The 13,456-nt window shown below is 41.8% G+C and overlaps 1 protein-coding gene across 10 annotated transcripts in view; it reads right to left on the minus strand.

Moving 5' to 3' along the window:
* The window catches only part of LOC132395918 (septin-4-like), a 111,459-nt gene that overhangs the window by 76,381 nt on the left and 21,622 nt on the right, over nt 1-13,456 (minus strand). Inside the window, exon 1 of one of the 10 annotated variants that reach the window (XM_059973115.1) lies at nt 9,458-9,481. The exons of the other annotated variants lie outside the window; for them this stretch is intronic. Within the exon in view, the coding sequence (XP_059829098.1) occupies nt 9,458-9,466 (9 nt within the window). The 5' untranslated portion in view covers nt 9,467-9,481. Of the gene's footprint in view, nt 1-9,457; nt 9,482-13,456 lie in introns of those variants that run through there. 10 annotated transcript variants of the gene reach the window in all.

Genomic DNA, 13,456 nt, shown 5'->3' on the forward strand with positions numbered 1-13,456 from the left:
CCTGGGTGTTTCAGTTTCTTTGCACAGTCTAAAGACATACCAATTGGTAGGTTAGTTGGTCATTGTAACTGGTCCCGTGATTAGGTTCGGATTAAATTGGAGGATTTCTGGGCAGCGTGGTTTGAAGGACGTACTCTGCACTGTATCTCAATAAATAAATAACATGGTAGAATTGTTTTAATCTGGGAGATAATCAGGGACGACGAGCTCTTTAAATAATCCTGTTAGACCCACTGCCCCACTCTTTAACTATAGCCCTCTAATTTATGTTCTCTTGTGTCTATCCATTTCCCATTTGAAAGCCACAGTGGCTCTGTTTCTATCTCCCTTACAAGCAATGTGATCCGTTTTCAGTCTGTGCAAAACAGTTTTGCCTCACATCTTTATTTTTATCTTTATCTTTATTTTGCCACTTTATATCTGTTGCCCACCTCTGAACCAAACATGAAAGGGAATAGCTCTCCTTAGTTTACAACATCTAAATGCTTCATGACCTTGTATAGATTTCAAACTACCACTTAATCTGTTTTCCTTCAAGGTTTCTCTAGTTTCACTTAGTGACTGAAATCCCTCAAAGCACATCTATTATCAAAGAATGTATGCGTTTTATCATCTTGGGATTCATCTGCTTACAGGCAGCTACAAAACAAAGAAACCCAAAGAACCTATTAAAACAAGAAGTTTTGTTTTAAAAACAAACGTAACGTGCAGGGAGGGAAAAAAAAACACCTCTTGTAAACAATACAAAGCAGCAAATAGCCTTCAGATAAAAGTGAGTCTAGAGACACAAAGCTATACAGATTTTACATAAGAGCAGTCCATTCCCCAACCCTATTCCGAAAGAATGCAAGCGTTCCCCTTTCAGAAACATGTCCTGTTTAAGTCTTAATCTGCCCACACTACTGTCCCCCAGCAATGAATCCAGTTGTCTCATCACTTGGTAGGTAAAAGCTTTCTCCCCATTTGTCTGTTTGTTTTATAGTCAGACACCTTCACTTGGTGCTCTCTTGGTCTTGATCCTTCAGCCAATAGCAGTTAGTTTCTCCGCATTCACTTCACCCATCCTTCAGGCTGTCAGTAGCTCCAACACAACTCCCCACAATCTCCTCTGTTCCAGGGAAAACCTTTTTCCTCAGACCAATTGATATAACTGACGTTCCTTGACCCTGGAATCAATTTAGTAAAACTCTCCTGCTCCCACTTCAAACCCTTCATTTCCTTCCCCCATTTGGTCTGTTCAATATGGACAAAGCAATTTTGGTAAAGCCAGTGTTATATAAATATTATCAAGACTTCCTTATATTCTGTGTCTCTATTTACAAAGTCTATACATGACGCTGAGTTTAGTCATAAGCACTGTTCTCGTTGTTTCAATCACAAAATGCTGGTTCATTTATTCACATTCGCTTCTTTCCACCTTTCTGAGGTTCCTCCTTTTATTCTCCATGCTTCTGCCATAGTTGCTGAAAAACCTGCCACATATTTAATATCCTGCAGTTGGAATGAAAGAGAATAGATCTGCAAACATGAATGCTACTTCTCTCTCCAGCGATACTGCCCAATTTGTTGATTACTTCTGGCAATTTTGGGTCATATTTCAAATCTTTAGCATTAAAATACTTTCTATGTTCCATTTCTCATATCCATAAATGTATCTGCATCATATACATCTATTAACCATATGAGTGCACACATACATTTAAATTACACATACAGAAACATGTGCGCCCGATGGAGCACGACTGTTCACGTACACTCAGAATCCTCATGAAGATATAGCTACATAAACCCATTGATATACGTTCATGCACAGAACCTTGCAATCTTGCATATTTATAAAAATTGACTCACATATGCATGCATGTACCAGATTGATCAACTATTAAAAGACCATTAAATCTTAAGAAATATGCAAGATCTGGGAAACATTGCTGCTAACTCACCCGTATGTCTTGCCATCCTATTAGATGAGCTGCCTTTTGCTTAGCTCGAGAGGATGACCTCTCACAGTGACTGGGAAACTGTGTCCGCACATAGCTTGCATAAAATATACAGGATGTCTTTCATCTACACTGAAGCCCAGTGGCTACAATTAATCACATCAGCATGATTCCCATTTATGCTTCACAATTCCATAGCCAACCCCAGGTAGAAGTCTCCACTAGCTCTATTAAACAATCAGTGAGAGCAATCTATAGGAAAAATGAGTGAGCATGTGTGGACTGGGAGGGAGCAGAGAAAGATATAGATGTGGGAAAGAAAAATACTGCACTGCAGGTAAAGATATATTCCATGATTTAGACAATGGAAAAGACAAAATAAAACTAAGTAAGAATTGGTGCAGGATGCCAGAATTAGGGAGTACAAGGGAAGTGAGCAAGAACAATGTTTTCTAGAGGAAAAGAAGCAAGACCACAAGGAGAACTTCAGGACAGACCTGGCAGCTCAAGGATGGGCATCATGAATCGCCAAGGACCATCAGCAGCAGAAGCATGTACAGCCACCACAACCCGTAAATTTATGGCCAGCCATTCCCTTACTGTATCATCACTCACAAGCCTGTGCTTCAACGAGGAGTGCAGAAGACAAGACAGGACAGCACACAACATACTTCAGAAAGACTGAGCCGGCTTAGTGAACCTTCAAAGCAGGACCATTTCTATGCTAAACAGCATGCAAAAGGCCGTGGAACCCCACAAATGATTATACTTTATATTATATTTTCATTTTTTGAATGTTACAGAATGCAGACTATTCCACCTTTCGAGTCTGTGCTGGCTGTCAGAGCAATCGTATCAGTCCCATTTGCCTAGTTAATTAACATACAACCTATTCTCTCTCATATAGCCATTCACCCAGCTAATGTGCAGTAGCTGAGGAACTAACAATTAGCTTGCCCATATATCCTGGACGAAACGAGTGTGCTCACAGGACCATCAGTGACAGACGACACTGAGGGTTAGCCTGAACTCGGGCCAGTGGAACTGTGCCACTGTCCCATCCCATTTTGAAGCTCTGTAGTCCTACAATGTCCATCATGAAAGGTGGTGGACAACGAAGCAGCTCCAAGAACATCCCCATCGTCAGTGCTGGAGGGGCCCATGACTGCATCTCTCGCTGATAGGAAGACTGAAATCATCGAGGAGGCAGCAGAGGGTGAGCGTTGTCTACCAGCCTCTCGCTCACTGCCTCTGGAGGAAAGTGTCTGCGTGGGACGGGCATGCTTACCACTCTTGGAGGAAGGTTCCTGTGTTGGAATGGTCTCATTCTCCCTCAACGCTGTCGGAGGACGCTGCCAGAGACCCGAGCCTTGGGCAAGTTTTAATTGACACAGTTTGCGGACTGCACCCTGTAGTTCACGTTATAATGCGTTTCTGGTCGCTCCTTTTTGTCGCTATTTTGGGCGATTTAGTATCGGGGTATCTTGCAGATAGCAAACATACTGAACTGAATGTGCCTGGATTCTTGGATTTTATGTTTTATATTCTGTGTTTCTTGCTCTTTTTTCTGGTTGCCTTTGCGTGATTTGTGTTTTTGCGTGAGTGTGTGGGCGTGTTGTTTTCCTTTGAACGAGTTCCATGGTTTTCTTTGTTTTGAGGCTGTCTGTGAAGAAGAGGGATCTCAGGGCTGTTTATTGCATACAGCTTTGATAATAAATTGTATTTTGAACATCGAAAAGGCAAAAGCATCTGTAGTCATGTTCAGTGAAAAGTACTGAGCAAGTGTGATTCTGGGGTAATACAAAAAAAATGCTTTTCACATCATCTCCCTCCCCCACTGACCCACCTGGTCTCACCTATCGCCTGCCAGCTTGCACCCCTCCTCTTCCTTCCCACCCCCCACATTCTAATTCTGTCATCTTCATTGCCAGTCCCGATGAAGGGTCTTGGCCAAAACTTCAACCCCTTATTTCCCTCCATAGAAGCTGTTTGACCTGCTGAGCTCCTCCATCATATTTTGTGTGTAAGTGATCCTTCCGATTATCTCCTGAAATCTCCACCATCACGGAAGCCTGCCTCTAGCCAATTCAACTAACTTTCTTGATAAGTGACATCAAGGTCTAGATACAGCCGAGGTTCTGGGAGCAGACCACATCCCAAATGCAGAACCACAGACCTGCAACACTCCAGACCTTCTTGATTTTCACTCCAGTATTCACTGTGCCTATAGTCAGATATCCAGCACAGTTACAACACTGGCATTTACCCAACTATGGGGAAATTTGTTCACACGTGTACAGCTCACAAAAGGAAATTCAAATCCAATCTGACCAGTGAACATCCAATCAGCTTTCAGTCATCAATGTGATTTAACCTGCCTTCAAAAGTGATAGCAAAAGGTACTTATTCACCAATAAGGCACTTATCAATGCTTCAGACCTCATCACAGCCTTGACCCAAACATGGACCTGAAGAGCAGCATTCCATAGCTGAGGAAAGAGTGACTGTCCTTGGCATCAAGGCAGCATTTGGCTGAGGATGGCATCAGGGCATGCTTCCCACTCTGGCTATGAGAGTGGGTCAGAGTCTGGGCTCAAATCCATCTGCAGGGCATTAGTCTCGAGTACAATGGAATACACTCTACTGCGTGGAGGAGTGCAAGAAACTCAGCTCCATCCATCTTCTCAAATGGGGCCCCATCCATCACCCAACACGTTCATTCTTTCATTGTGGCCATGGAGAGACTATGGTGTACACTATCTACGAATTACACTGCAACTTCACCCAACACCTCCCAAACCCACATTTATACCAGAAAGGACAAGGGCAGCAGTTCCATCTGAATCTCCAGCAGTGAATACATCATCACAACTTGGAAAGGTATCTCCGGCCCTTCAGTGTCCAAATCCTAGAATTTGCTTCTCAACAGCACCATGGGGGCATTTTCATCACGTCTGGAATGATTCAGGTAAACTGCTCACCACCACCTCAATGACAGTCAGGCAATAAATGCTGGCTTCACCTCTTGAAAAGTAATTTTTTAAAAGTGTCACATATTCTGGACCAACGTGTAGAGAATTTCAATCACTAACATTTTCTGATTGTGAAACATCTCATTAAATTTAAAAGGTTCTGTCTTCCCCTCTGCACTTCTCAGCAGCAACTCCAGTGTGGTGAGTGCCAAAATTAGCAATGAAAGGTGATTTCACTGAAAGTAAGTGACTTGCAGGTAGTAACAGAGGTTAAATGACAAAGGGGAAGCATCCCCGTGTTAATGTGATATCTTGCAGGAACTGAAACTCTTCCTAGTCTGCATCAACAAACAAAAATAATGGAGATGCTGGAATTGTGAAACAAGAACAGAGTATACTGGAAACATTCAGAAGGTTAGGCAGAATCTGTACAGGCATTTCAGAACGGGATCAGTTCTACCTTGTCACCCCTCCCCATGGATGTTACCAGATCTGGTTAATGCTTCCAGTGCTGTAGGAAGTTACTGTCAGGTTGAGGAAGGGTAGGCAGACACAACCTTATCAATGATATTGATGAGGCTTAAAATGTACAGTTGCCCCTGGCACAATCCAATCAGTTCAATTAATCACAGAAAGCAGCCGGACAAAGCCAAGTCACCTTGAACAAACAAACCCTGGGCAGCTCATTTGCCTGCACTGTACTGAAAGTACAGGGACTTGACCACAGTAGATAAGACAATTGGCACTCAACTGTCCTATTGGACACCAGTAAAACTTCCTCTCTGATATTCAACCTGTCACAATATATTCTCACATTACACCATGGAATCTACCCTAATTGGTTCAACAAATCTAATACTGTTTTCCCCCTTTAGGTAGGTAGGTAGGCATCCATTAGTCTCGATAGACCATGGATTTGCGCCTTGCAAAGTTTCCAGGGCACAAGCCTGGGCAAGGTTTTTTTTTAAAATGGAAGACCGGCAGTTGCCCAAGCTTGCAAGTCTGCCCTCTTCATGCCACTGATGCTGTCCAAGAGAAGGGCATTTCCCCCTTTAACATTGATATGTCACAGCTTTTTCTTGGGTTTTCCCAAGCCACTCAGCTCATGGACCTTAATTTACCTAATTTACTCATTCTTGTTACAGAGCAAATGAAATACAACTTCTATGGTGACAGGCAGGTCACTGGAGGAAAAATCACTATCTCAAAGAGATCCATGTTCTTACAAGACCAAGAAGCACATGAGGACACTAACTGGAGATCCAGATTTCCTGTCAGGATTCTCCAGCACCTCAGCCTGGCCATCTTTCGAATATCATGAATAGTCAGCTACCTCTGGTGATGCCACCTCTCAGATCTCACACAGGAGATCTTTGGCACAGTGCCATTGAAAACTGATTGTTCTGGGAGTGACCACTAATTTGTACATCAATGGCCCAGAAGAGAGTAGCAGCGGGCAATGATGTTGCTTGTCTGACCTCCAGTCACATTTCTCTCTGGGAAAGGAACTAACAAGCATGCAGTGCTGAAATAAGCAGCTAGGAGTTGAATTTCCATGTCAACAAGTGTATTCCAAACTCCAGATTAATTATGGGCATCTTCTTACCACAAAACATTATGATTCACCTGGAACTTTAATGACATCCAATATTCCCTTTCTCCTGTGGCATTAAAGAGGCAATGGAAACTGTTGATGTATAAGTGATTTTACAAGGGACCATTGGTAGAAGAAAACAACAGTACTTTCGATTCACCAAAAGTCAAATGCTTTACACTTATATATGTATTCCTCTGCCCTCCCACCACAGCTTTTCATGCCTAAACCCCCACCATCTCTCACTGCCTCAACCTCCCTGCCCTCACTTCTTCTTTATAACACAACAGAAACCAAAAATACAATCGACCAAGTTCAGTCTCACCACCACATATCTGTTGGTACATCCAAAAAGAAATGCTGATTATTGAAGAGACAGATCACCTTGTTCTTCTCCAGGGAATATTGCAGCTTCAAGATATTTATACTCTTTCTCAGAAAGTTACTTCTAGTCAGCTTATGTCTTTCCCAACAATATCAGCTTGCACCATAATGATGATCACGCTATAGTACGCTATCAAAGTCACTAGCATCTTGTGTGATCATCAGTATTTATTCGAAGCGCATGCATTATTTAGATTTGCATCATAGCAGAACTCAGCCCAGTTTTCAGTGTGGCCCGCAGAAGCACGAATCCAGCAGTGATAGGAACCCTGGTAGGGCAGCCACTCATATCGGTTTAATCCTAGTCCAACTCCATAACGGTGAGTGAAACAAGATTTTATAACAGCAACTGTTCAATATTTGAACAGTGGCATCAAGTGCATGCCGATTTCAATTGCTGACGGAAGTGCTGTGAGATATAGCATGGGCTGAGTTTACTACAAAGGGCACACAAAGGCAGGGGAGACACAGAGTGGATCTTCACAGCGCACCAACCAAATCACAAACGCAACTTTCGACCTTGGAGCCGGAGCAGCAGCTGCAGTATTCAGTGCTTGTCATTAAATCCTGTCTCTTTGCACATTACTTTTTTCCCCCAGTAATCAGAAATGTATGAGAGAATTAATAAGAAACTCCTCAGGGTTATTGGAGATAACCTGCACTCTAGCCGGAGGCTGCTCCGAGCCCCCCCCCCCCCCCCCCCCCGTATTCATAGAGTAACCACAAAGCAGCCAGTGTTCGTGCCGAGGAAGAGAATTCATAACACAGCCACATACCTCAACAATTTCAGACATCTCTGTGTGACAGGCCATGTTTCAAGTCAGTCTCAGCAACAATCAATGGGCACTCTGAGGAGATGGTGCCTGCTGGTTCCCCAGCACCGCAGTGAGTCACAGCTCTCCACACAGACGCTGGTACTCAACATCATTGACATATTCCCACCCACTATCAGCAGGCTGTGTACACACACAGACTGCAGGGAAATTGGAACGCATCCCTATGGTAATAGTAGGATGTGAATATTGTTAACATCCACACACCTTAACTCCAAATTAAACCATAGAGGGAACAATGTTTGTTTTTGTAACCCTTTGAATGCCAGCTCTTAGCTTTATTCCAGTGTCAGAACTACATCCAACAATCAAAATAGGCTCAGAAAAACAGATAAAGAAAAAAAAATGATTAACTATCATTTATCACAGTTAAATATTCCTGGAACACAAATGCCCACAGGATGAAAACAGCTAGTTAGCTGTCTTTATCACAACAAAATAAGAAAATCTGAAACAAGTTTAAAAAATTGAATTGACCCAACGAAACTTCTCCAAACTGTGTTCAAACGTACTGAAACACCAGCTCCTTATGGTTTGAATTAAATTACCAGAAAAGCAACAGCAATATGAAAGAGTTCAGCAACATTTTTTCACTGGCTTTCATAAGCTAGACAAAACTGCAAGTTAGCAATATATAGGAATAGCTGGGCATCATTTATCATCGGTTTTTGTGTTTTATTCTGTTAATTAATGCCAGAATATTTACTTACTTATTTCCATCAGTCATCATCCTTTTTATTCCCTTTCCCAAAACAGGTCTATTTAAAAGCAAAATACTTCAGATACTGTGAAATCAAAAGGAAAATGCTGATGAACTAGTAAGCAGGTCTATAGAGAATACACGGAGTTATATATTTCAGATCCCATTAAGTGATTCTCTCTGCAGATGATGCTGGACCCATTCTTTCCAGCAACTTTAAAAAAAATGGATATGTAATTCACTACTTACTGAAAGAGTTGAATGATAATAGTGAATCAGCGGGAATAATTTCTCATCACTGAAAGGTGCTTCTGATCAGAGTAGCTGCAAATTTATGATCAAACAAAATCAGAACATACAAGTGCAAACATTTATACTGCAGGGTCAAGGGTGTGGAGTTTCCAGTGCAACCAGAAGGTCCACTTGGCTGTAAAACCTAGTTAACACACCATTCAAAAGTCGCACAAGGAAAAAATTATCAACTGTCCAGGTGGAGCTCTTTGATAACCCGATTGTTAGTTACCTTCCAGTTAGCTATACAGCTACGTGCATTTGTCTTCTGTAAAGGTTCAACATTCTCCCACAAACTACATCTAAATCCTTGTTAACTTTGAAACCTTAAAAGAGACCTAGAAGATGATTTTCGATAGAATTAGTGGTGTAGTGAGCTCAAGAACTCAACATTCCCAAGAAACTGCAGTTTAGTGGACAGCATAGTGTTGTACCACAGAAAACCTACAGCACAATACAGGCTTAGGAAGCTGCTGCCTTGCTACTCCAGTGACCCAATTTCAACACCAACGCTGCTAGTGAGTTTTCCCCAGCGCTTCATTTTTCTTCTGAATTCCAAAGATACGACATGGTAGGTTAATTGAACCTTTAAATTACCCTGGATATGTGGGTGAGTGGTAGAGCCTGGGATTATGCAATAAGACATTATTAGTGGGGCAATGGGGTTGCTCTGTGCATTGGCTGATGCAGCTTCCTTTTTATGTAGAAACCATAATGAGCTGAGCGGGGGAAGGTTCTCTTACCTGCTTCATGCTTGGTGAATATTTAGCTCAATAAATGGACGATCGAACACTGCAGCAAAGGCAGCAGGAAAATCTAGATACATGGAATAATATTGCTCACTGCAAATCTGTCCAGATAACTCCATCAACCAGCTAACATTAATTTTCAGAAAATACACAATTAGATATTAACTACCCCACACTTGGATTAATTAGATGTTACATTTGAAGGAAATACACCAGCATTTCTGATAACTGTAGTCTGGTAATTTATGACAGGTATACTAGTTTAGGATAGTTCTTCCTACATCTGACAGTACAGCAACATGCTAAAACTGTAGGTGACAAGACCAAAAAGTCAGGCACTGATAACTGATTTTTATTAATGTTTTCTAACACTGGTGACATTCCTGTTTTTCCCTCTTCAAGAGCTTCTTAACTCAAATATTTCCTGCACATTCAGCTTTTTTTTTGGAGTTTCCTTTTTCCAGCATTAACAGCAAGTCTGGACGATGATTTAAGCACCAGGCCAAATTGGAAAGGTTAGGTGTAGGCTGAATTGAGGCGGCTGGGTCCAGGACGCACAGTGTGTTGAAGCAACAGAACCTGAGGTTTGGATGATGATTCAGACACCGGGCCAGAACAAAACGGTCAGGGTGCCAGGGCCCGAGGCGAGGGACGGGCCAGTTCAGCTAATTTCTGTGACGTTTACTCAGCTCTGTGCTGAACGGAGGGTCTGGACGGAGTCTCTTTCGTGGACTTCCATTCTGAACACTATCTTCCTGCTTTTATTGTTTGCATGCTTAGTTTTCTCTCTGCACACTAGATGCTCAACAGACTTTCTAAAAAATGGGTTATTTTGGGTTTCTTTGTTTAGTGTCTGACTGTAAGGAGACAAATCTCCAGGTTGTATAATTTATACATACTTCGATAATAAGTGTACTTTGAACTTTGAAATTACTTTTATTGCCAAGTATTCGGGCAGGAATAAATAGGCAAAGGCACAGGAAGAGTCAGGAGATATCAGAAAAGTGGGGCTCAAGATCAAGTATGTTTATTTATTAAGACTATTTTGGTGTGTCCTTGATCAAAATTCTGGATGAATTGGACAATTCAGAAAATTAAAGATCACGAGGCAAGGGTAAACAATGACAAGTAGAATGGGGAAGGATTCAGAATGCAGGAAGAAGCAGCTTGCATAAGAAAGGGTTGGGTTTTACAAGGCACAAAGAAGTAGACACAATAAGAAGCAGGATTTGAAATGTGTAAATATTTATACAAAAGGATGGATTCACCAGGCAGGGATTTTCAGGCACAAAATGAAGGGGCTGGATCACAACACGGTCACAATTAAACAAAATGGTATTCACAGTGGCGGGATAAACAGAAGGAAAACAAGTCACAAGGCAGGGATAATGATGCACAATTAGAACTGGTGGATTTGCAGGGTAGGAATAATCAAACACAATTAGAAGGGGTGAGAATAATCAGGTAGAATTAGAAAGGAGGTTATTCACAGCGCAGTAACAACATCCACCAGAGGGAATCACAACGCCGGAATAATTAAGACCATCAGAAGTGGGACACACGCGGCTGGCATTGTTAGGGTATGGTCTGTAAGGGCATCAGTATAAATGTGCTGTATTGATTATCCAAGTTAATTTGGTTATGGATTCTTAGACTAAGATTATTAATAAATCTAAATTAATTCATGGGAATGTAATCACAAATCCATAAAAAGTGGTCCAATATTGCAAAATTAATGATATAAATACTTCGTAGTTCTAGGTCAGGAAGCAGAACGCATGATTATTGGTCACTGAAGCTTCTATGATGAGCACAAGCCCTTAAATTACTTGTGAGGCTTAACAGAAAAATGGATGCATCCCAAATCAGCAGATGGCCAAAGTTGACACAAGCACCAACTGATTCCCTGTTTAACATGTATTTTTGAGAGATGTGGAGCAACTGAAGACTACGTCACCAGTCAATGCATTCAGCCAATATCCAGCAGGATTAGCCCTTATGTGGTTTCAGCTTAACCATGTAAGCAGGGGAAAGCCCTTTCAGAGTTAGCAGGTCCAAACAGAGAACCCTCTGCAGATGCTGCAAACCCGAGCTACACACACAAAACGCTGGCGGAACTCTGCAGGCCAGGCAGCATCTGTAAAAGTACAGTCAATGTTTCGGCTGGAAAGATCGCCTGTACTCTTTTCCATAGACTCTGCCCGGCCTGCTGAGTTCCTCCGGCATTGTGTGTGTGTGTTGCTTCTTTTTAACATGGTGATCTAGAACAAAAAAAAACACACACAATCGGGAGCTGCTTAGTTTCTCGTGAGCAGACTGGGAAAGACTGGCTGTAAGCAGTCAGAACACACCACCTGCAAAACAGGGTTAAATGCCAGAGGAGTAAATCCTCTGCAACACAGGCACCCTTCTTAATCTTATATCAACTTTCAACAGCTCCACTACAATCAAGTGTTATGACATTTTTTCTTCCAAAGAACAAAGCTGTTTATGCAGATGTGCACCTGGAATTTCCAGAGATTTTAAAAAAAACATTCCTACACAACTCCTGTGGAAGTTCAGGTGAGAACCAGTTACAATGGATAAAAATAACATCATTACTTTTCCAACATCTTATTTTTCTAAGTTTGTTACCATGAACTAGCACACTCCCTTAAAAATTGTACTACATTATGAACATCGGTAAGAGGGTGGATGTTCCACATCTAGCTATTGGCTCATCAAGACACAGCCCCATCAAATATGAAGCCAAAAAGCTCACAGAATCACAAGAGCCCCATCACATTCTCAAAGTAAAACTTGTTTCAGTTTTTTAAATAAAAACAGAAAACAGTGCAAGTACTTCACAAGTTAGGCAGAGAGTAAAGGGTTAATGTTTCAGGTCAATAACCTTTTATCAGCAGCAAAATGTGCTTCCAGTGCTTTCTGCCTTTAAACCAGGAGTTTGTAATTGGTCAAGTATTTTCCTCAAACTACTCTCACTTGCCATTTTGCTTTCGACTCTGGCTGTAGAGATACTGTACAAATAAAGATTTATCATAGATAGAAAAACTACAAAATTAGATTTTAAAGGAGGCACAAGGGTATCTGCAGATGCTGGAAATCTGGAGCAACACACACACACACACAATACTGGGGCAATTCAGCAAGTCAAGTAGCATTTACTGAGGGAAATGAAGAGTCGATGTTTTAGGGTAAAACCTTTCATCAGAACTGGAGAGACGGAAGTAGAAAGCAGAATGAAAGTGTAGGGGCGAGGAGAGGATAATGAGTTGACAGGTGATAAGTGAACCCACGGGAGAGTGGTAAAGGTAGAGGGGTGGGGGTGGAGGGGATTGGTGTGAGAAAATAGGAGATGATAAGCAGTAACTAACAAAGCAGAATCTGATAGGAGAGGACAGTGGACCATGAAATAAAGGGAAAGAGGTAGAGAACTAGAGTGAGGAAGGAGTGGGTGACGAACAAGTTATCAAGGGCAAAGCAGGGAAAAAAGAATATGGTAAAGGAGCAAGAGGGATAGAGAAAACAAAGAGGGGGTGGGGAAAATAGATGGGTGTGGTTACAGGGAGCTAGAGAAATTGAAGGATGCCATTAAATTGAAGACTACAAAGATGGAACAGGAAGTGTTGCTCCTCCAATTTGAGGTGGTGGCCATGGACAGATATATGGGAATGACAGTTCTGTCAGGTCCCATCCATTGGCCTCCATCAGGAAAATAAACCTAACCTATCAAATCTCTGCTCAAACTGAGAAACTCCACCCCAGGCAACATTGTGTTGCATCTCCGCTGTATTCTTTCCGATTCACTCATGTTCTTCCTGAGATTGCCCACCAGATCTGTACACAGACCTCCACCAACAACCTAACCAAAGTTTCATAAAGTTGTACAATACCTGGTTAATAAAGGGATGTATGCCATGTGCCCGCTTTACCATCTTATTTACTTTTGCAACCACCTTCAGGAATTCAAAGTTCAAAATACATTTAGTCCCA

This window comes from Hypanus sabinus, chromosome 6 (genome assembly GCF_030144855.1).
Source record: "Hypanus sabinus isolate sHypSab1 chromosome 6, sHypSab1.hap1, whole genome shotgun sequence".
Taxonomy (NCBI): domain Eukaryota; kingdom Metazoa; phylum Chordata; class Chondrichthyes; order Myliobatiformes; family Dasyatidae; genus Hypanus; species Hypanus sabinus.